General features: G+C 45.3%; 1 protein-coding gene across 2 annotated transcripts in view; it reads right to left on the bottom strand.

The window, feature by feature from the left end:
• The window catches only part of NR5A2 (nuclear receptor subfamily 5 group A member 2), a 137,651-nt gene extending 119,685 nt beyond the window's left edge, over nt 1–17,966 (bottom strand). The window contains exons 1-4 of one of the 2 annotated variants that reach the window (XM_043569544.1): nt 17,691–17,966; nt 6,043–6,180; nt 1,804–1,922; nt 117–258 (exon numbers count right to left, since the gene is read on the bottom strand). In XM_043569544.1, the coding sequence (XP_043425479.1) occupies nt 117–258; nt 1,804–1,922; nt 6,043–6,180; nt 17,691–17,754 (463 nt within the window). In that variant the 5' untranslated portion in view covers nt 17,755–17,966. Of the gene's footprint in view, nt 1–116; nt 259–1,803; nt 1,923–6,042; nt 6,895–17,690 lie in introns of those variants that run through there. The other variant, XM_043569543.1, reaches the window with a different exon arrangement.
• Nucleotides 17,967–24,679: the final 6,713 nt, after the last annotated feature.

Below are 24,679 nucleotides of genomic sequence, written 5' to 3'. Positions count from 1 at the left end.
CATGGTGTTAGAAGACTAGGAGAATAATGTTACCGTATTATAAGTACAATGTTATTTTGAATCTTATGTCCTTGGAGAGTTTTAACAGGCAATAGTAGTCTTTAGAAGAAACTTACCTTCTAGCTTCATTCCAACACTTAGACATTTTTGAAATCGACAGTAAGGACAACGCTTTCTCTGTGTTTTATCAATTTGGCAGTTCTGGTTTTCTATACATGTGTACCTTTTATTATTTTGGACTGTTCGCTTAAAAAACCCCTATAAGACAGAGAAAATAGTGAGGCACAGTATAAATCTAACACCCGTCTCGTCCATTGTTTCATTTTAAGGAAATCACCAATAAATCTTTTCATTGAACCAATGAGCCCTTCCGTGGTTCTGTGGTTTGTTCTACATTTTAGCAAGATCAACCCTCCAAAACAGTGCTGGGCCAAAGTGGAGATTTTTCTGGCACTAAAGTTATATTCCTAGAATAACATCAAATCTTGGGGAGATGTGGATATACACCATTTCATCTCAACAGACAGAGAAAAATACATTCCATATTGACCAGTAATTTCAAAAAAAATCTGTTTTCTTATTAACCTCATATTCCAGATAAGGTACTCATGGAGCTCTGCACCGTTTGTAAGCAGCCTGATAGATTTTAGTGGCAAATTATTATAAAATACCATTGGAAAAACTGAACAGCAAAACACCCCAGATTTTTTTTTTTTTTTTTTTACAAATGTCAGCACTAGACTGTCGAGAGCAAGAGGATTTAAAGAGTAAAATGGGAAAATGTTCATAATTCCATTGAAATACATTCAAGTTGGGGAACTCTGTAATAAAAAAAAAAAGTGAAACTGATGGAAAAGAAAAAATGTATAGCAGAGAGCTTAATTTTAGCACAGTGTGTTTTTCTTCTATTTCACCCAAAAGAATTTATCAAAACAAATTTTGTAGCTTTATAATATAATAACAGCTTTACCAGGATGGTATACTCTTTATGTTTATCTTACTAGCTATAAAGTGGAACAATCTTACTTTGTTATAGAGAATGAAGGGATTTTCCTGGCAGTGGTTTAAGTATTTGTACTAAGCTTTCTACTTTAAAAAATGTTGAGAAATAGCAAATAGTATCAAATGGACTGGGACTATATCAAAAAGGTCTGGGAGAAATTCTTGATGTATGGTTGATAGTAATAGGAAAAATTTAGTACATTTTAGATATTAAAACTTCTTGCATTTAAATAGGTCATATGACTTATTTATGAATGCCATTCTACTATAAACTGAGATGTGCTTTCTTATCCTTTATGATGTAAATTTTTTAAAAAATCTTCAAAATTGTTTTTGGAATAAATCAGGATGAAATCATGCAGTTGAGAATTTAGACTTTTATCTGTGGATAAAAAATGTTTAGACTTGCAGCACAGAATACTCTGAAGTTAAAATATATTTGGGAAATACTTTGTCATGTTCCCTCTCAAGAACAACGATGCTTTAAATATATATAAGTCAAGCAAAATCAATATTTAGGACTGTTAGAAATAGAAGTCTTTCTACAGATACATCACTTTACTACAATAAAATATTTTAAAACCATGAGACGGGCAAAGTTTTCTAAACAGCATAAATTTTTTTAGCCTTTGGAATTAAATCAAACACATATTTCAAAGAATCATCTCCCCAGGACTAACTCTTTCTCTCATTTTTAATTGAGTCTATAAAAGACAGCCTCCATTTAGCTTTAAAAAGTAATCCAATGGTTTATTTTGGATTTAAACATTATATTTATCAGGTAGCAACGTGGAGGCAAACCTTGCAGCTTTCACAGGTGAGGAGCCCATAATGGTATCCAGACACTTTGTCTCCACACACCGGACAGAGTTCTTCAAGATCTTCATCATAAGAGTAATTCACCATTTTAAACTGAGACACTGAAACAAGAAAAAGAAATGTGTATACATATCTAATTAATTTATTATGTAGGTTTTAATCCTGCAGTGAAAAGCATTTTGGTGATCAGTGGGCAAATATCACAGGTAAAATATTATATATATAATATAGATATAATGTATATATATTATATATATAATATTTTATCTTGCTATACTTAAAAAATAGTTTTATACAATGAAAGCAAAACATCTTTAGGACTCAACGAGCATGCACTTCCTATTTTTTTAACTTAAAAAGATTTCCAACTTCTTTTGTTAAGAATTTTAAACTGACCGCTGTGGAACACATAGGTCATAACTGCAAGACAGCAAATCAGAAAAGAAACATGAATTGCAGAAAGTAACCATTTAGAACTTCTTTTCAACCTTCTAAAGTTAAGATCCAAAATGTCACCTTTGCCTAAGGAAGAGAAGCAAGCTCTCGCATTCTCGCACTCTTGGAGTAAGTTTGCTGCAAGTACACAGCGCTTATCAGGATAGCAACTGCCGATTTGCAAACACTTGACCGAGAACCTGAAGCCCCAGAAACAGCTTTCCAGCAGCAGCCCCCACTTTTAACAGCCTGCGGCTGTACGTTCGAATCTGTTAGACTAATTGAAACATTCAGTTACTTATCGACAGGGCTCCTGTTCTGGATACTTTAGTCTCTTCACATTCAAAAACGTCCTGTTAAAATAAAGAAGGAAAAGAGGGAGGACGCCCGGATGGGAGGGGGGGGAAAAAAAAGAAAAGAAAAGATACACAGGAGGGTTTGGTTTCGTCCCCAAGTATTAAAGTCCTGCGATAAAACTTCACATGTTTCCGATAATCATTGCAAAATATAAACACCTTGAGATTGCCCGGTTAAAGTTAAACAGAAATCAGGCCGCGGCTACAAGCGGCTCACTGCGGGGATCGAGTAACCGCCTTCCGCCGGACTTAGCCCCTGCGAAGGCGTCATCTCAGCTAAAAGATGGATAAACTATGCACAGGAAGGGCAGTGGCCAGGAGACCCCAGATGATACCTGATCTAGTCCCTTCCTGAGACTCACTCGGGGGCAGGTCTCGGAGGGCGACGCGGCGGGTATCGGTGCTAAGGGGCAGGTCCGCGCAGCCCAGCCACCAGCTGTACCCCTCCCGGGCACCTTCCTGTGAAACCCCGGGGCGCGCTGTCCTTTTCGCCCCTTGCCCAACTCTTGCTCGGCGACACACAGGCGCACAAATGCAGATTCGAGTTTAAGTTAATCAGTGGCGTTTGCAGGGGGCGGGGCGGGGGGGTGGGGGGGGGAGATGGGGGAACCCACGGCGGGACAAAAGTTTCCTTTGATTTGTTTACCAAAACGGAAAGAGAAATAGCTCCCACTGCATCCCCAAAGTTCCCGGCCACTCCATCACGATCATGTGGCCTCTTCGCCAAGGACTCGTTCTTTTCCTTTTTATCTTTTTAAAATAAAGTGGGTTTTTTTTGTTTTGTTTTGCTTTTTGTTTTTTGTTTCTTTACGGATTCTGCAGGCCTCCGGAGAGGGCCGTGGGGAGGTGAGGTCACTTGCACCACTTGGAGGCTGAGGGCCGAGGACCGACCGGCTGAGTTGAGACGTCTCTTCCCGAGACACAGAGCCCTGGCCTGGGGCTTAAACCGGAGTGAGTTAGCCAGAGTTTGGGCGTGGGGGTGGGGTCCCGGGAAAAGATGTTCGCGTAGAAGCAGGCGCCTTGAGCTCCGTGAAGTAGAAGTAGAGACGCTAAGCGCAGTCCTCCTAGTGGCGCCAACCCTAAGAGGTCCGCGCTCGGGCTGTGGGAAGCTGGGGGCTTGGGGAAACTGAGGGTTTAAGTTTGTTTATAGCCCCATCTCTTCCAAAACTCGTAACTATTGTCCTGCGGCGTGTTTTCGGGACGGGAAAAACTGTACTTTACCAAGTGTGTTCTTCTCTATCTCCCCTTCTCCCAAAAAAGTAAACTCTAATTTCGTACCTAAGAGGCACAGCGAGGCAACCGTTTGCAGGAGGATTCGGTGCCCACTTCGGGGATCCAACGCCAAAAGACCAGGGCTGGGAATGGGGACCCTCTTGGACAAAGACAGAGGCCTTGTGGGTAGCCAGTCGCTGCTGTGCGGGACCCGGGCATCTTTCAGAGTGTCCCAGGTGCCGTACCCAAGTAGGCTTTCGGAGAACGGAATCCGTTGGGGCAAAGAAGTCCCTGTCTTTAGAAAGTAGAGAGGGCCGTGGGGCCTTGGAAAGCTAGGGCCGAAGGCACGCGGATAAATCACTCCATAGTAAGCTGTCCCGAAACCTAGTGGCGAGTCTTTCTGGTAGGACCAGGGCACGTCCCCGGCTGAGCCCAGAGCAAGCAAGGGAAAGGGGTCCCCATCCCCAAGGACTTCCCTCGAGGTGCAGGCCGAGTGGCATGGAGGAAGTCGTGCCCTGACCCTTCCCACGATGTTTTCGAACCCAAAGCTGAGCGAGCGGCCGGCGGCTTCTCCTGAGACCTGTGCACAATGGAAGTCTAACTTTCTGCTTTGGGACAGTAGGTCGTGTCAAGAACGCCCCTCCCGAACTTTAAAAGGAATACTACAGTGGCATTTCCCTCGCATCTCCCCCGCCCCCTAAACCCTTACTCTTGCCTCCCCTACTTCTTGACCCAGCGTTTCCCTGAGGGTCTTTTCCCTAGTCTTTCAGAAACGCGCGCGCCTGAACGAGGGGCAGAAACTTTCCTTTTGGACCTAAGATCGCGGTGGCCTCACGGGCGCCCAAAGGGCACTCCCTCTCCGCAGCTAGAGGCGGAGGGTTCCGGGATCCCACTCACGGCGCCGCGTCCCCCACGCCCCGACTTCGCGGGACTCCCAGGTACGAGCACCAATGCCTCTTTGGGCCAACCGGGTTCCTCCAGCACCCAACCCTCAAGTTAGTCTCAGGGGCCGCAGCCCCCAGGGGATGTCCACAGCCCTTCCTGGAGGCTTGGAGAGACCCCAGCATCACCGAGAGGTAACCGACCCACAGGCACAACGCACGCGTAGCCGCCACCCTCTTTCCCCAGTCCCGGAGGGAGACGTCAGGGGCCCTGGGCCCGAGCGCGGCAGGCGCGCCGCCGATCCCGCACCGCGGCGTGCACCAACCCCAAACTCTGCTCCAACTCTGCTCCCAACACTTCCCCGGCGCTTTCAAGTTCGCTCAAGGGGATGGCAGGAAGCATTCCGGGATCACAGGCCCGCCTGCCCGCACATCCTGCGCGCGGGAAGAGGCGAGGATGGAAGAGCACCGGTGACTTTTCCTAGCATTGTTCCCTCCCCGGCCCAGGGCAACTGCGATAAACTTCTGAAGGGCTTAATACAACCACATCTAGAGTCGCTATTTGGAATGCGGCGAAAATATAGCCAGCAGGGTTTGCTTTTTTTGTTGTTAGCAATCAAGAGGTAAGAAAACAAGCCGGGCTTCCACATTCCCAGCTCTGGGACTGTAGCAGAGGCATTAAGCTAAACCGGCGCCCCGTTCCCTCAACTAACTCGGCAATACGCGCGCAGAGGATGGGGGTGGGATAATTTTGGATTTCTTCAGTTCTGTCTGCGGTTCTGAAGTTGTCCAAATTAGAGCCAGTTTGCAGTGTCCCCCTGGGCTTTTGGGGGTGCCCAACATACATTCTAACGCCGCTAAGACCAGCTTTCCCGGAGCCTCCTCTCTTTGTAGCTGACTTTGCTAAGCAGGGTGTTCTTCCTCCACACATGAGCATTGATTAAAGTTCCCACCGATTCCAATGACCGAGAACCCGCTCCGGTTTCCAGTGAGGCATTTCATTTCTTAGAATGATCTTATTATTCTGAAGTATCTTTAGCCTGAAGCTGCCCCCCTCGGGTTGCCATAGAGCTTGAAACCTCTCTTTTCTTAATTAGAAGCGGCCAATTAGGCATTGCTTGGAAAACCTCCGCCCCGCATTGTTCAAGAGCCATAAACTTTTATGCCTGCCCCTCGGGAGGGGGCCTGCCGCCCGCGCGCGGCCCCACAGCCCGACAGCGGCGAGCGCCCCGCAGGGCTGCTCCGGCGCCCGCGAGGGGTGGGCGGCTGAAGCCCTCAGGGCGAGCCCGGGGGCGGTGTGGCCGCGGGAACCCGAGCGCCGCGCAGCGCCTCCTTACCTTGCATGTTTTCCGGCATCTGCCCCTGTTCCCCATGCGATCGAGCCAGTCCCAGGGCTTCCGTCTCCACTTTGGGCAGCATGACAAGGCGGCCGCGGGCGGGGAGAGGGGGTCCGCGTCCGTCCGGAAGCCCAGCACCTGGACACGGGCAGCACAGATTCAACTCCGGCGGAAAGGAGGGAGGGGCGGCTGGGGTGCTGGCTCACCCACCCGCTCGCAGGAGCGTGCCTCCGCCTCCTCCGGGGCCGCGGGTCAGGACCCCTGAGCCCCGTCCAGTCTCGCAACTCCGGAGCCGACCCCAAGCTGCTGGGAGGAGATGGCGGGCTACGAGACGCGGCGAAGACTGCGTCCGCGCGCCTGGCTTTGGCTCGGCTAGGGCGGCGGCGGCAGCGGCGGCGGCGAGGGCGCAGCTGCCCGGGGCGCGGATCCGTGCGCGGCCGAGCTCCGGGCGGGCAGCGGAGGCGGCCGCCGAGCTGCTGCTGCCGCCGCGGCGGTGCCGCTGCCGCTGCTCCCGGACGGCTCGGGCGACTTCTACCCCTCCCTCCACCCGCCCTCTGGCTCAAGATCGGCAGGGGTCTCTCTCTCTCTCTCCCTCTCTCTCGCCTCACTTCTCTCTCCCCTCCTCTCCGCCCCTTCCCCTGTCTCTGCTTCCCTCTCGCTGACTATCACAAGTGTGGAGTTGTGAAGTTACAACCCCCCTCTCCTGCCTCGTTTACTCCTCTCGCGTGTCCGAGAGCAGCCCTTCCAGCCCCGAGGGTGACAGTGCTGGGAAGGAAAGGGGGAAGATGAGGAGGAGAGGGGAGGTAAGTAGGCCGGGGGTAAGGGGAAGGCTGGGATGAGGGGTGATGACAGTGAATGGGGACGCGGGTTCCGGACTCGGTCGGACACCAGCCGCCAGCCAATGAGGATGAGGCGCGAGCTCCAGTCCCCTCGCCTGCCCCAACCTCACCACCCCGCCTTAACCCCCTCCCACCCCACCCTGACCTGGGGCGGGGGATGTGAATGCTGCCGGGTCTTACAGCTAGTGGGAAGCGACCTCTGTCTGAGCGCAGCGGCGAAGGACGGGAGGCTAGGGCGGCGATTTATTTCTGCGAGCTGAGGGGAAACCAGAAGGGACGCGGGAGTGTGTGAGTGTGCGTGTGTGTCCCCGCGCGAATATCGGGTCGGGGGCTGGAGGGGGAGTTAAGCACCCATTTAAACAACTTAAATGAGAAAAGAGATGTTGAATTCAGTTGACCGCTCTTCTCAGAAGAGCTGGCCTGCTCTCAAGGGTCTCCCGGCTTCATTGCCCATCGGTATTCAGTCCGAAAAGGCCCCACCATGGGCCCCAGGAGTCCTGCAGTGGCCGAGCGTCCCGGCTCACCGAGGACACCCATCTCGCCGAGAGTTCGCCCACTCGCCGGCAATGGAGGAACAGCTATCCCTGTTTCCCCCGCTCTTTACCGGGTCCTTCACTCATTTATAAACACCCCACCCCCTCCAGACTAAGATTACATTGGCAGCAGACTTCCTAAATTTTAGGGCACTGTGTTTCCAAGCAGAAAGCAACGATCGGACTAGGCTTTCCTTTTTCATTCTGGTGTCTCTGGTAGGACAATCCACATGAGGCCCAGAGGCCCAGCACTTTAATAAAGTTTTAAAGAACCATCTGTTATGTAAGCTCTTCGGCCACCAGCCCAGCCACATCTTCAAAGTTTTCAGATCTCATCCCAACAAGATGAAAAAACATTTTTTCCAGCCTCGTGACTGCATATGAAATGCCTCATATTCACTGTCTGCTGTGAGACTGGGTAATTATCAGAGTCCTCCCGCAAGGGGGTGAATTTGAATCTCAAAAGATCTGAATTTATTCTATTTGAATGGCATAGAGATCACACACTCAAACTGCCCAGGCCAGTATTTGATGAATTGAATAACACTCCAATCATCCCCATGATTAATCTACACTTTTATATGAAGCGGGTTGTTCATCACCCACCCACGCCTGGTAATTCAGGTACTGTTGGCTCTCTAATTCTTTTTTTTTTTTTTTTTTTGGTCATTTTGTTCTTCTTCAATGTATATTCAGAATCTAGCTTATTTAAATCTCAGTTTTGTAGCACCAAATTTCATTAAAATGTTTAAACTTGGGGGGAGGGGGACCAGCCACTAGTTTGTAAAGGGCAGTGGGATGTAGTTGCCAAAATGAGTGACCCTTAAGATGATCACATTTCCAGGGTAGCATCAACTAACACTGTCAATTCATTTTCAATATTACTAGTTGTTTTTAAATATCATTGTAAATTAAATAAGTTTTGTGGCTTAAGTATATATATTATATATAGAATATATACACACACATACACACAGTTCAGAAAAGGAAAGGAGTTGTCTCAGGGCTCAACTCAGTTCTTGCTGTGCTTTGTGGATTTGGATGAACTTTGAAAATCAGTTTATTCCAAAGTCTTAATCTAGGAACAGCCTCCTCTCACTACAGTCAAAGAGCTCATGGGGGCACTTATGTAGCACTTTGCAAATACCAGGCTGGCAGCTTTGGGGGGACTCCAGACTCTTGGTCCTCAGAGGGAGCTTCCAGGGTGAGGGAAGGTCCTCTGATTGGTAGAGCTGGAGGAAGAGGTTGGGAGAGTTTGAAAGAAGTAGAAAGGGGGTCTGACAGGACCATATATTTGTAGCATGGCAAAAGTGCTTGCCTGCACTTGAGGCAGAGCCTTGACCTAGCCAAGGAAAACTTTGTGATCACATTCATAACCCAGCTTCAGCCCCAGAAGGGGTTTGCCTAGACCACCCTAGCGCCTTTTCAGTCCAGGCCAGTCTGCCCTTGCCTCACACCCCAAACCAGGAATGATGGTGACAAAGGAGCAGTTGGCATTCATTTCTCTCCTCCCAAAATCAGAGGGGGCAATGGTGGGGAAATAGGGGCTGCAGACAAGGTTTCAAAAAACCACCCTTAAAAAAAAATCCGCAGTTGTATCACAGAAGAAAGATCCAAGGTGCTTCGCCTTGCTTTGAAGTTCTTGTCCAGGCTCACGACTTTTCCCCCCGATCGGAAGGGGCACCTAAATAGCAGGTCTCAAGCAGAGAGAAAACTTCGGCGTCCCAGGCCTCCTGCTCCAGGAAGAGAAGAGTTCCCTAGGGTCAACCATATCCAGATCCCTATCCGGGACGTCGAAACCCCTGCCGGCGGTGGACAAGGGGGAAATCTTCCACTGGAATTGGTTCATGTCAGAGACCCGAGGGCACACTCACCTTTTCCCGGGTCGCTACGTAAGGGCTTTAGGGGAGCGGCAGAGCCCCCAGCCCTGGGGCAGACGCAGAGGGTGGGGCGGCGGCACCAGGCTTCCCACATCACGCTCATTTCCGCCCTGCAAGTGCATCCTTTCCAAACCCCCTGAGTTCCCTGGTTCCGAACGATCTGGTCCCTTGACCCTTCAATTCCGCTGGGCAGGGGCCCACACTGGAGCCCCGGACCCGCTTGCCCTGTGACCTGGGATCGGCCTGGGCGTCTCCCAGAACACCCTCTGGGAAGGATAATTGGAAGAGGAGGAGCCCGGGCCGCCCACGGTGCCTCGGATCGGTTACCTGAAAATGGTTCTAGGTTGCAGAGGCAGCAGTGAGGAAGGAGAGCCAAGTGGACGCGGGAAGGGGAGGCAGTGATGGGAGTAGGGCAACAGGGCCTGTGTGGTCTAAACCTTGATGCTGGTGGTGGTCTGGACTGACGGACAGACATATCGATCGACTTGGAATGCTAAAACGCCCGCAGGCGGGCAGACGCATCCCATCCTCCGCCAGGAACATCTAACCTATTGTCCCCCTGCCTCTCAGTGGATGCACACTCAAGAATCCACCCCGTCTGGCGGGAAACAAGTGGTGGCGGAGACCACAAACCAGAGGCCGGGAGACCGGGGGAGACAGTTCCGGCTTTAGCTACGGTGCGGATTCACAATTTCTCCCCTCCATTCCTTTGCCAACTTCTGACAAACTTCTCTCCCCTTTCCCCTCACTTCCCCCACGCCTCCACCTTCTTTCCGACGAGACTGGTCTCCAGGGCTCGTCCTTCCCGGTTCAGACTTTGTCTTAAAGCGTTGATTGACGGTTGCAATTACAAAGGATGATGGCTCGGGGAGGCTCCCGCGCAGCCTTGATGAGCCCGAGGAGCGCAGTCCTGGCATATTTTATCCAGGCTCAGCGTTACGGGGCCGTGCGCCCCATTCACCCGGCGGGCTGCAGCTGAGGAGGTCTCGCACTCCCCACCCGCGAGGATGTAACTGCCTCGCTCTCCTCCCCCGCCTCCACTTGTGAGCTGTTCCGCGCTGCATTTCAGAGAGCGCGCCGGGAACAGCCTGCCCTTGACCTGACCTGAGAATTGTATGCCAGCCCTGCGCGCTTAACGCTTGCAGGCCGCAAAGGGAGTGAAAATGTCATGATTTTTTAGAACTGGTTCAACTTTCCTGGGCTCTTCCAAGTGGAAGACCCACCCCTCCCGCGCGCCTAGGTGGGAGAAGCCCCGCATGACCTACCGAGTCTCGCACGAAACTTTCAAATCTGCATTCTTGGAAACAATTTCTGATGTCTCCTCCATTTCTACTTCTTGGTGTTTTTAAGGAACCAGAATCATTACTTTTTTTTGTAGCACGTGTCTGCTTTTCAGCCTCAGAAGCAGCCTAGATATTTTTCGGGAAGTCTCCACCAAGTGGCCGGGATAGCCCGAGGGGAAAGAGAAGCCAAGTCTATCAGCCTACTGAAAACTTGGGCTCTGCCTAACTTTTCCGCCCCTCCCACTCAACAAGCCCATCAGAAGCCACTTTTGCCTTTCTCCGAAAATTAAGTTTCGCAAAGAATTCCAGAGTTCCGCTCCAGAGCTCTGGAGGCTGGGCTATTCGCCCCCGCCTCTAGTCTCCAGTTCCCCCCGCCGGCGTCCAGAGCGCTTTGTTTTAAGATAAGAAGGGTTAAATTTCAGTATAGACACACAAATTACCGGGGAGCACCGTATTGGCCGGAACTTTGAAAAAACAAACTTAAATAGGTGAGAAGTCCTGCCTCATTAAAAAAAAAAAAAAAAAAAAGATCCCTTTCTGCTACGACTGTAAGTAACTACTTAAGACATCATCTACCACAGCCCTGGAGCAGGAGGAAAAACTGCTATCAGTTGAGACCTTCTACCCCTGGAAAGACTTGTGTGTTTGGGGTAACCCGCAAATGGGGATTGACTCACAATCACTATGGGAGTATCTTAATATACCATGGCCCCATCTTTACTGAGGAGGAAAATATAAGGTGAAGCAATTATCCAGGTAATCCAGGTTCCTCCAGCCCCTCCCCCAAACAACATCCCACCCTTGCCCTGAAGTAAAGGTGAGGTTTTTGGAGAGTTTGGCCTGGATTATCGGTATCCGCATCTCTCTGGAAAAAGGCTAATCTAGAACGTTTTGGCTTCATTTTCTTTGGTTGACTGTTGCCGCAACCCAGGGGTCCGGGCGCATCCCGCCTTGGGTACAGCCCTTGCCCTTCTCCAAGTGGGCGGGGAGATCCGGTCTTGAGAAAGGAGCTGGCTAGGGAAATAATCTTGGGTAGGTGGTCCAATCTAATCTATCTCTTCCTCTGTAATTGAAATGCAAATGTGAGTCAGCTCCAACTCAAAACAGTGGGAGTCCCCGCTCGGAACCACGCCGTCCCTCCTCGGGACAAACCAGAACTCGGAGTGACGTTCTCGAGGGCGATCCTGGCGCCAGCAGGCCACCGAGCGCTTAGTGAAACCAGCTGAGAACTTGCGTCGCAATTCCACTCCCCATGTCCCCTCCCCCCCTCCTCACCCCGGACCAGGAACTAAATCCTTAGCACGAGGTCATTCAGGGCTACCATTCAGGTGAATACGACCAGACTGGAAGCGTCATGAGGGAAGGGATTGCACTCCGCGGAGCTCGCGAATTCCTCTGCTCTAGCAGCGCCGCGGGGATGGGCAGTCTCGAGGTTCTTGCCTTAGGGAAGCCCCCACCTAGAGGTTTCCGTTCTAAGACCAAAGCGTACCGGGCCGCGCAGAGCTCCATCTACCAACTTGGGCCCCTCTGGGACAGAGCACAAAGCGAGGGGCTTTCAGAAAGGCGGGACTGGCGGTGATAGCTTCACCGTCTGGCTCACGGTCCCCAAGGATGGGAAGAGCTCGGGTCTAGGAGGTTCCGTCGTTCTCTCGTTTGGGAGGATGTCGGCTCCTCCAACCTAAAGGCAACTTTGGCGATGAAGAGGTGGTGGCCAGCCAAGCGCAAAGGTTTGGGGCAAATTCTTTCTCCTTCCCTCCAAGGTTTCTTGTCTAGAAACTGGGAAGATGCATCGGGGACCTGATGGCGGGTTCCGACCTATTTTCTTTTCAATCATGTATAGACCGCTGGTGGAACAGGTGGAGCTTGGTGGGGGGTGAGGCCGCGGATGTCCAGATCGTGGGGAAGGAATCAGCATTTACTGTGAAACATGATAGCGCCGGTTGTGGGACCAGCGTCTCACTAGGGACACCCTGGGGTTTGTCAAAAGTGGTTTTTCAAAAGGGTGTGTGTGTGTCTGTCTGTGCTTAAACTATCTTGTTCTCTATTTCCTCCCTTTATAAGAAAACAGATGTTGGTTTCTCAGGGTGGAAAAAAAAAAGGTCCCTTTCTCTGAAAACTCAGTCCCTCATGTTGAGTGATTTCTCTGCCCTCCTCATACCCACTAACTAACAAATAGATGCTCTGAATTGTCTCTCATTCCCTTACACCCTGTCAGTAGCCCTGCAAGTTGCCAGCATACACCCCAAACTGCAAGCAAAACTCCATCCAAACTCCAGAGATCCTTTCCAAGAAATCCCAGAATACAAGATCCAAAGTGCCTTCCCACCCTGATTTGCTCTGCCCTCAAGGGTACTGGGCTGCTGTTTCCACCCTGCCCGCTACACCTCTTCCCATCCCACCCTTCTGAATTCTACTGGAATCTAAATCTGGTTTCCACTGTGGAATGAAAAGGAAGATAAATAACCATTTACAAATGTCTTCTTAATCCCAGAATGCCTTTGGAAAGAAAGTCTGAGTAGATTAACATTTTCAACCATCTTTCCATTATATCAACAAAGGCAAATAGTCACTACTTGGAGGAAAGAGCATGGATTTCAGAATCACATCCATGGGTTCTGTTTATGGTTCACTCTCCTGACAAAGCCGAGTGGTCTTGGGTGACTCACAAGACCTTTCTCATTCAATGTTGTCATCAGTAAAATAGGGTTAACAAAGTAAACTTTACACCTGGATGAGACAGTCCCAGCAGGGCAGCATATCCTGCTGTTAATAAATACCAGTTCTCCTTTGTATTTATCTCTTTTCTTCTAAACTCACCCACACTCATCTTTCTGTAAGGAAAAACACTAGGAAGGGAATCACTAACCATTTTAGAACCATAAAAAATAAGGGCCTTCCAGGGGCGCCCAATTCTTGGTTTTGTGAGCTCGAGCCCCACGTTGGGCTCTGCACTGATAGTTCAGAGCCTGCTTGGGATTCTCTCTCTCCTTCCCACTTTCTCTCTACCCCTCTCCTGCTCATGCTGTCTCTGTCTTTCTCAGAATAAAGAAATAAACATAAAAAAATTTTTAAATAAAATAAAAAACAAGATCCTTTCAGTAAGAGGTACTCGCTAAACTTGACTGTCGTGCACTGCTTTACACAGTCCTCAGGGACTTAATTACACTCCCAGAAAAAAACTCACCAAACTGCTTATGTTCCTCTGTATTCAGATTATTTGGAGTTTAAACTTGTGTCTTTTCTTACTTATTACACAAAAAAACATATATCAGAGTTTCCCAAAAGACTAAAAAAAAGAGGCAGCCTTTGCTAATTTGTCTGCTCAAGTTCAGTCCACAGGGTTCTTCCAGGCTTAATCTCTCAAAGCCACTCTGGTCATGTTTCAATTTTTCCCTAGGACATCCCCAGACCTCAAAGCCCCCCAAAATCCCAAAGTTCCTTAAAGCCAACTGGATTTCTCAGAGAATCTTTGTTCCAATAAGGTGAAGAGTGAGGAAGTATAACCCAAAGAAATAGCTTTATCCTGAGGTAGGTTCTGGTCTCGGGGACCGGAAGATGTCTGACTGTCTCCCTGTGTCAAACTTCCCCGTAAGTACTTAGGGGAAGCTGGGCCTCCAGGTGGGAGTCTGTCCCAGAGCCCTTCAGCTAGCTCATCTCAAGTTCAAGGCTGAAGCCAAGATAACCTTAGACATTGTGTCTGGGTGGAGGCATTAAGTAAAGGAAAGAAGCACTACCAAGCCTCTGTTCTCCCTTTCTCCATAAATCTCTCTTGGTTTATTAAAAGAGGTGACTTTAGCTCCAGTCACAACTTGTCGATCAAGGCCAGTAAAAAGAGTTTGGGAAAGCACTGTTTTGGAGTTGGGCTGAGGCAGGGAAGGAGAAGAGGCACCAGGGTTTAGCTTCCTTGAGGGAACTGGCTAAGCCCAGCAAGAATCAGAACATGGGTTTGAGTGACTGACATTCTAAACTGCACTGCAAATAGAGCTGGCTAGACTTTAGGGTGGCATAATGGGCTATCTCATTTTCCACTCCATGACCCCTACTTGGAGAGACCCTTATGGGCACAGAGATAACTGGAGGTTATTGCTGGAAAAAATCAGACTCCAAGAGTGTTAAGGGGACTAGATAACAAACTTTATATCATTTCTTAATATTGTTTGCATTGTGTGTTATGTACCCCTCACTATGAAGACATAGTTTCCTGTGGATAATATACAATAATAAATGTGTATAATATATTCCATAAATGCACTTAATTTGAAGAATTACATAAATTTAATACAAACCAAAGCATAATGTTGAGCACATTGCAGAAGAGTCAATAAATACTTGTTATATGACATGTTTCCCACCATGCAAATTTGGCTCTTCCGTTGATATAGACAAGTACTTTTTCTTTCTCCATTCCTCTATCTTTCTCTCTCAAATTAGTACTGCATATCAGCAGTAAAATTGCCCCATTTTGGAGAATGAAGAAGTACCTAAGTCAGAAACCAAGAATCCAGAGAGTGTCCCAGAGCTAGTTAACTTAAAAGGAACAATCTGGTTACATCCCCAAGTCTGCTGCTCTTACACCACACTGAATGATTATCTCGCAGGTAGGCAGAAGGAACAACGTTCTCTTATATCTACTTTTCTATACAAGTACTGACATCTATGCACAATTTTCATGTAGCCATCAGCGTGCATAGAAGGAAAATGTCATGCCCAGCTAGGACCCCCAGAGACAGCTTTTTTAATGAACAGAGGCACATTTTCTAGTCCAACACAACCGAATCAATGTAAAGTTGGAAATCTTGACTGATCTCTACATGCTTTGGCCTCAGTTTTGTGAACCACTTCTCATCCCTACCCTAACTTGCAATTTGCCACCTCAAAACTACTCCAGGACCTGACACTCTCTAGAGCTCCACCTGTGGGTTCTTCTCAATGGGCCTGCCCTGGGCAGACAGAATCCAACCCAAGAGGCACTCACCTTCGTGGTTGCGGTCAGCCCTAACTGTTTAGTCTGATGGCTCACGCTGTCCCCCTTTCCTGTCAGCCCTTTGGGTGACCTGTGTAGCCAAGAACCCCAGGAATGACCCTCAGTATTCCTTGGAGGCTACCCCATGAACACATGGGATTCTCAGTGCCAGGAGCCGCCTCTGAGTGTCTAGGATGTTGCACACAGGGACATCTGACAGCCACCTGGGAATACCAGGGAATTGAGGAGGGACAGTGGGTGGGCCGGGATGGGGCGGTGGCTTCCAACGAGATCCGGAAAGAGGTTTCTTTTACCGGAAAATTGACTGGAATTTTGTCATCCCAGGATCTGGCGCCCGGAAGTGCCTTGGAGAGGGTTAGGGTGTTGGGATAGACTCGCTGAGCGACTTCATCTGTACCTTTTTTTTTTTTTTTTCTTTTTTTGAGGCTGTCTTTAGCAGTCCCTCCCGGACCAGACATTCCGCAGGTTCTGGCTCTCTGGAACCCGGCTGATCCCGACTTGCGGGTGTTCTCTACGTGCAGGATGGACCTGCCTCTGCTCCATAGCATAGTCGGTGCGGTGTGAGTCCCGGTGCGGTGGGTAAAAACACAGTTCCGCGGTAGCAGAGAGACATGCAAGGCGTCTCCTTCTACCACGTTACCCTCTTTAATTCACCCCAGGGGTGTGAAGGACGCCGTGGAGGGGGGACGGGGAGGGGGAGAACAGAACGTGTCCTCGGGACCCCACGCCCTCTCAACTCGCTGCCTACCAGTCCCGGCTGCGCGCGCCCCGAGCTGCGGCCGGAGCGCGGGCCCGCCCAGCACGCGCGCCGCCCTCGTCCCCGCTGGAGCGCGCTCTCGCCGCGAGCCCCAGGCCCAGAGCCCCCGGCCCAGAGCCCCCGGAACGCCCAGCCCGCCGCTGCCTGCGAGGGCTCATTAGCGCGTCGCGGCGGCTTTGCCGGGCGAAAAAGATTTGAAACCGTTTGTGCTTCTCTTTCACCTCCTTCCTTGCGCTCGTATTTTCTTTTTATCTGCAGGGCAATTGATTCTCTGTTGCACTCTGCTTGTCTCCCTCGTGTTTTCTTTTTCGCAAGTAGAGAACTTTTTTTTTTTTTTTTTTTGTAACCATTTCCTCAACTGATATACTATAGGGTGTAGTTGGCCCATAAAAAAAGCAATCACTGCAGTCAGGGGAGTCAGCTGGTTATCAAGGGAGAAAGAGGAAAAGCCCAAGCAAGCCTTGATTTGCCTCCTACAGCGGAGCTGGAACTCAGAGCTCATGACAGGCCTCTGCGAATTCGCAGGGAAATTCCGGTGCGAAAGCCTAAGAAAGTGCTACAAGAAAAGGAACGGGTCCTTCAAAAACTAAGGGAAAGGAAGAAAGACATGATTGCCAACAGACTAATAATTACACACCACTGGAAATCACTTCCCTTTAGTCCTTTACTTTTAGGATTAAGTGAATGTATTCTTGCTGTAACAACAGTATTTTTTGTTCTTTTTTAAAATGAAAATTAGCTTTATTTACTTCTGTTTGTAAAAACAAGCCGTGCTCATTATTTTGGAAAACAGACAGTAACCCTTAAATTCGAATCTTTAACTAATGATGGTGTATGTGTGTATATATACATATATTTATTAAATATATTAAAATATGTATCTATTTACATGGCTTTTATTCGTCAGAGAAACAAAAGATTCTCTATAGTATCTGCAATGAATGAGACACCATACTGTGGTGTGGCTTGAAACTTTACAGTATTTGAAAGCTTTTTTTAAAGTTTGATCAGTGATGATTCCATATGGTTAACTTGTTTCAAGTTGTTAAAATTTTAGCTTATTATCTCTGGTTAGAAATTATCAGAAAATATTAGTGACGAAATACATATATCATACATTTTTGTTTCTGACTGTTTCAGAATAATGGATGGGCATCCAAAACCAGTGGGTATAATAAAAAATACTGAAATATCCATTTGCTTTTTTTGAATTTCACGAAAGATAAATGTGTGATACATGGGCTAATGTGCTTTTAATAGACAATAGGAGGAGCAATGACTTATAATACTAAATACATCAATAAGATTAAATTACATGAATTAATATAGTAGCAAAATAATAAATGGATGATATAAAGCAACTCCTACTTACCAACAGGTGTAAGTCCGTGCTTTAGAGAATCCTGTAAATTTCCAGTATCCGAATTAGAAGACATTCTTAGTAAAATTACAGGTGGTACTTTGGTTTAAAGCAGAAATCATTGAGCATAAGAAAAAGTATAGGTTTTGTAGCCTTGAGGAGGACACATCAGACTACAGTAACCCTTAGTGAAAGTTAAAAAAAAAATAGCAAAAAAAAAAAAAAAAAAAAAAAAAAAGGTCCAAGAATTCAGAAAGTTACAAGCAAGTCTTTCCCTGGACTCTGTACTTTTTCCAGCATTAGTTGCCTGCTGTAAACCATGTATCCAGTTACATGATGGTTTCTAATCAGAAGAATGGAAACTTTTGATAGGCTTGGATGGATCACATGACTCCATGCAGGTTGATAAGAGGACCCTGTTATAAAGTGACAGCAAAAGAGATAAGAACTCCTGGCAGATAATGGCAAAGAAATGATTAACTCAGAAGTAGAGAGGTGCTATGCAGCACAGAGAGTGGAAAGTTGTAAAACTGAGGGGTCAGAAGATCATACTTAGTGGATAAAACTCCAAACCAACTTAAATCTACTAACTGAACTTAGGCTTGTGACATACCCCCTTGATGTCATCACCTCTTTGCATAGAGGAGGACAGACGTAGCTCTTCTGACCTCTGTAAATACATTTTAGATGATAACATTGGCACACATTAATTCTTTAAATGATGACTAGAGATATGATTGACACTTTAAAATACTACAGGTAGTATTTCCAAGCTTATGGCTACTTATTCATTCATGCATCGTCAACCAACTTTTTAATCATGCCTATTCATTAGCCGAGTTGTTAATCTTAGCTTGTTTGGACACTGGTCAGTTGATTAAAAGGGAAGCCTATCTATTTACGCCCAATAAAGTAAAATTTATACTTTGAGGTTGGTGCTGGCAAAATGGTGAATGTGTAATATATTTTCCATAATTTTAAGTAATTATTCTTTGCTTGAATCCATAGGAAAAATCTGGATCACTCTTTGTCATGAAAGAATTATTATGCAAATGACCAAGGGTAGTTTTAGGCTCTTGTTAAATATCCCTATTGTTCTTCAAAGTAATAAACTATGGATTGTATAACAATGCATATCTTTTCCCATGTTGTGGAGCAGTTCATTGTTTTCTTATTTGTTTTGATTTCTCTAATGAAGCAAACTTTTTTTTTTTGCCTGAGATTCTATTTAGAAAACTCAAAATGTTTATGTACAGCATTTTTAAAAAAAAATTTAATGTTTATTTTTGAGAGAGAGAGAGAGAGAGAGAGAGAGACAGAGTGAGCAGGGGAGGGGCAGAGAGAGAGGGAGACACAGAATCCGAAGCAGGCTCCAGGCCCTGAGCTGTCAGCACAGAGCCCGATGTGGGGCTTGAACTCATGAACCGTGAGATCATGACCTGAGCCGAAGTCAGACGCTTAGTCAACTGAGCCACCTGGGCACCCCTGTTCAAAATTATATTTTCTTGGGTTAGATTTCACTGCATATAATAGAAAAGTCATAATAACAGTGGTTTAAATAAAACCTTTATTTTCCTCTTAGAAGTTCAGATGTAGACAATCCAGGGATGGTACAATAGCTCTACAAAGTTGTCGGGGACCTGGTTCCTTCCGTTTTTACTATCCTTGATCTCTTATCTTCATGTTCTAAAATGGCTGCTAGAATTCCAGTTCTCATTCCAGGAAGCAGTATGGAGGAAAGAGAGAGAACGCCATACTTGTTTTGTTTTTTTTTAACGTTTATTCATTTTTGAGAGACAGAGAGAGATAGAGCCTGAGTGGGGAAGGGGGAGGGAGAGGGAGACACAGAATGTGAAACAAGCTCCAGTCTCTGAGCTGTCAGCACAGAGCCCGATGCGGGGCTTAGGCTCACAAACTGCGAGATCCTGACCTGAGCCAAAGTTGGCTGTTCAACCCACTGAGTCACCCAGGTGCCCTGAATGCATACTTGTTTTTAAGGACATTACCTGTAAGTACCACATAAACATGTTACTTACATTTCATTATGCAGAAATTAGATACATACTTACCCTTAGCTGCAAGGGAAGCTAGGAAGTGAAGTATTTTAATGAGCAAGTATTTCAAACTCAAAAGGATTGGGTGATTATAATTATCCATGTCAGTTCTTTACTGTTCTTTCTTTCGTTTTTTAAATTTTATTTATTTTAAGAGAGAGAGAGAGAATGAGTGAGGGAGGAGCAGAGAGAGAGAGAGAGAGAGAGAGAGAGAATCCCAAGCAGGCTCTGTGCTGTCATCATAGAGCACGAGCGGGGCATGATCTCATGAACCCATGAGATCGTGACCTGAGCCAAAATCAAGAGTTGGTTGCTTAACTGAGTGAGCCATCCAACTTCCCCTGTTATTTTTTAAAATAATCAAACAATAGGGGCATCTGGCTGACTCAGTCAGTAGAGCATGTGATCCTGGATCTCCTTGGGTGTGTAGAGCTTACTTAAAAAACAACAACAACAAAAACAACAAAAAACCCAACTTTATTAAAAAAAATGAATAATCAAACAATAACATGCCACAATACGAGAAATGTACCTATGCATGTGTTAAAGGACATATGTATGCCTCTGCTATTCTCTCTTTTTTCTTAAGATTATTTATTTGAGTCATCTCTACACCCAACATAGGGCCCCAAGATGAAGAGTCACATGCTCCTCTGACTGAGCCAGCCAGGTGGCCCAAAGCAGCTGTTTTCGTAAAAATTATTAAGACCCCCAAAAGTTTTTGCTTCTGTGAATTATACCTATGAGTATTTGTTGTATTCAAGATTAAAATTGAGAAAATAAGTTATTAATTATTTAGAAATATACTAATTTATTTTTATTAAAAAACATTAATATGTGCAGTGTATTTTAAATTAAAATAACTTTTTCAAAACAAAATATGTGCAGTGTATTTTAAATTAAAATAACTTTTTCAAAACAAAATAATTCATAAAAAAGCAGCATTTCCAGAAGTCTTTTTAATATCCACCTTAATAGAAAGCTGGAGTCTCATATCTGCTTCTACATTCAATCTGTAGCAATATATTGTTTTTGTTAAAGTATATATAAGAAAATATGTCTTCAATATATGAAGATAGAAAAAGAAGGAATATTATAATAACTTCTTCAAATAATTTTGGATTTTTTTCTTTGACACTGCATCAAAACTCCACAAGTAATATCTTCTTAAAGACTAGTTGTAATGTGGAATCTGAAACCATATCTGTGAACTTTTTGCACCCTATTATACTAAAATTCATTGGCTTATTTTACACTTAAAATACACCTTTCACCTATGCATGATTTTGTTACATCTTACGTTGGTAATTTGGAAGACAGAAGTTCATCAAATTTGGCAAATTTTCTAAATGTTGACGTGTTTTGTTACAGAATATCAAAAATTCTATTTATTGGTATGCCTGGTCCGACTCTTGATCCCGGCTCAGGTCGTGATCTCACAATTTGTGAGATCCAGCCCTGCCTTGGGCTCTGCACTGACACTACTTGTGCACTCTCTCTCTTTCTCAAAACAAACATTAAAAAAATTCTATTTATTAATATTACCACTGATCTCATCAGATGTCTTTAAATACTGGGAAGCTGTCAAACTCACCGTGGAATATACACATTTTCTTAAATCCAAATTTTCACTTGGAAGCCTGAATTTTACCAATGGAAAGAAGTACCATCAGTTTTTTCTGTGCAGTAACAGGTTCACTTCATATTTGAGAATTTCCTCCAAAATACCCACGTCTAAATAACCACAGTTTATCTATAGGTCATTCTTAAAATGTAGAAATAACGTTCCATTTTAAAAAGCAGCTAGATCAGCTCCCCACTCGAACAGTCACATCAGTGTTTTTCCTAGAATCAGCCTTCATGGTTTGACTTAAGCGCTTAATGACACTTGAAGAACTTAAAGAACTATGGGCAGTACATTCAGGGGGAAATTTAAGCTTTACTTTGTGAAGTAGCTGTGTTCTTAGAGTATCGTGTTAATTACTTTTTACAACCCACATCATATATTCAACACGGTAGTTGTTCCGCTCAGAATACAACATATGGAATTTTTTATAAAACAAAATGATCTGTTAATTTCATCTATTTTAAAAACATACTTTCATATTTGTATTTCTGTGAAATTGGGGGCATAGAAGAAATCCAAATTGAATTAAAATAGATTATTTCTTCTTTTGTCAAATACTATGAGCCATTTCCCACCCCCCACCCCCATGTTGAAAAGGAGGAAAGTTGAGATTTCATCTGTGAATAGAAATTTTCCTGGTCTCATAGGCTTCCATATCCTAACCTGGGGCTGCATGTCCCCAGTGTGTTGTGAGGGATTTTCAGAACAAGGAGGAGCTTATTACAGAATTTTATGTGCTAGCCTATGATCCTATGTATCCTATGATTTTAGCTATTCTTTTTAATTTTTTTTTAATGTTTATTTTTGAGAGGGAGAGAGAGACAGAGTGTGAGCGGGGGAGAGGCAGAGAGACAGGGAGACACAGAATCTGAAGCGGGCTCCAGGCTCTGAGCTGTCAGCACAGAGCCCGACGTGGGGCTCAAACTCATGAACCACGAGATCGTGACCTGTGCTGAAGTCAGACATCTAACCAACTAAGCCACCCAGGCAGCCCCAATTTTAGCTATTCTTATGGCTTTTCATCTCTTTGAAACAAATGTCAAGATTATTTAAAATGTACCTCTCTGTGTCTTGGGGATACATTGTCCGTGATTAGAAGACTGGTTTCTGGAGAAATGGTTTGTGTTTATGGCATTGAAGTTAGAAAATTCAAGGATATTTCCCTGAGCCTTTGAAGCTCTTTAAATAGAAAAGACTTGGTGTTTGTGAGGGGCAGTGCCCAAATAATTGTACCTCTGGCTCAGGACCTAAGAAGAAAAGTTATATGAATAGAAAGGTGTCTACATACATATATATAAAAGGGACTATATGTTCCCTTAATGATCACATTATAATCTAATTGGATTAGTTGTTTAAATCAGAGTGTTAATGAGGCTAAAGTCTAAATTTTAATTCCTGTGGAAGAAAAGTTTCATAAAGGGAAAAGCTATTTGCAAGATCATATGGACACCTCTAGCTAACACTCAGAGTCGTGCCTTGATTAGAAAGGGCTCAACACAATATACTCATTGTGCAGTTAATAAAGAGGGACGGGACCTTTTCTGAAATCTCAGTTGGATAAGGATACTGAGTCAATTAGAATATAAATTTATGCCTCTAGCTAGTTTCACTGTTAAATTTTAAATTTACTTTATTATTTTAGGTTTCTCATAGAAAATCTGCCTCTATAAGTGACTAAAGCCCATGTAAATATACTTTCAAGCATTCATGTGGTTTTAAACAATATTAACATTGACATTTCTTTTAAACTAAGTAAGTGAGGTATGTATGTATGCAGGTAATTTATAACTTAATATATGTGTGTTTCTTGAAACATAATTTCACATATCATAGAACAGATTTAGCAGTCATTGTCTGAAGATTCACATTATGGAATTTATGATCTTTTTTTCTTTGTTGTTTATTTATTTATTTTTATCATTATTATTTTTAAGTAGGCTCCACGCTCAACATGGGGCTTGAACTCATGACTCTGAGATCAAGAGTCGCACTCTCTACCAACTGAGCCAGCCAGGTGCCCCCGTTTGTTGTTTATTCTGATTACTGTTATGTTTATTTCAGTTGAAGTGTTGGAATATAGTCTGAGAATGATAAACATGCTTTATGGAGAGAGACCAGATAGAAGGGAGAGAAGAACAAAGAAAGGTTTTACCCTCTGTCCCTGTCCCCTGCCTTTTAAATGTTCTGCTGACTCCCAACCCCACCCAGTGCAGACTCACATCTGTATTGGATTGGGTGATTTGAGGTCTGGGTGACTCCTGGAAGTCAGGGTGAGAACTGGCCATGGCCATGACTGTGGTCCTCATGGGTGTTGGAAATGTCCCCAGTTAAATATTCACATAGCCTCATCAAGGTGAGATTTTGTTGAGGAGACCTGCTCATGGAATGTAGGTAGTTTAAAATTTGGCTGATTCACACAAAGTGAGGGGACTGGTAATTCTGGCTGCCAGCGGAGAGAGCATTTGGTAAACATTATGTCTGTCTGAGTTTTAAGTTCTTTTGTACACATAACCAACCCAATCTACTCTGCATTAACACCATATTAGGTATCATTTGTTTAGATTCATTTTTTTCTTTCAAATATATGTGGATTTCAAAATATGATTTTTTTAAGTTTATTTATTTATTTTGAGAAAGAGCGGGAAAGCATGAGTGGGGGAGGGGCAGAGAGCAAGGGAGAAAGTGAGAATCATAAGCAAGCTCCAGACCCTCAGCGCAGAGGGGAACTCGGGGGCTCAACTCATGAACCAGTGAGATCATGACCTCATGAGCCAAAATCAAGAGCTGTATGCTTAATCAACTGAGCCACCCTGGCACCCCTGAAAATACAATTTTTAGTGAAACTAGTGATAAGTCGAAAAGTCAGAAAGGGCATATATTTTTAGGCATATTTTATACCTATGACTACTTTGAAATACATGGGTCTTCTTTTATATATGACAAAATGTTGGAGACACATTTGTTAGGGTTTTACATATTATTCAGTTCATAAAACATTGTCCATCAACTCCTCAACATTCTGGCTATAGACATAAGTGTGTTTCCCTGAGAAACCATGCAGTTGTGCTTGGTGAATACAACCTATCTGAGCATGACAACACATCATGAAATCGTGGTACAAATGAAAACAGTAGCTAAGATTTGGAATCACACAGTTCACAACTTTTGTCTTTGCTTTGCCCCTTACTCAGGGGCCAAGTAATGCTTACTTCTTTAATTAAGCCTTATGAATTCTTCATAAGTAAAAATGACAAAAGTGATGGAATCCAGTGGTGGTGTTGTGAGAAATAAAATGATAGAACATAGAAATGCTCAGTTTC

The sequence above is a fragment of the Prionailurus bengalensis genome, chromosome E4 (assembly GCF_016509475.1).
Source record: "Prionailurus bengalensis isolate Pbe53 chromosome E4, Fcat_Pben_1.1_paternal_pri, whole genome shotgun sequence".
In the NCBI taxonomy this organism is placed as follows: domain Eukaryota; kingdom Metazoa; phylum Chordata; class Mammalia; order Carnivora; family Felidae; genus Prionailurus; species Prionailurus bengalensis.
Note: the sequence above shows the minus strand (reverse complement) of the source record. Positions and strands in the feature narration are given on the sequence as shown.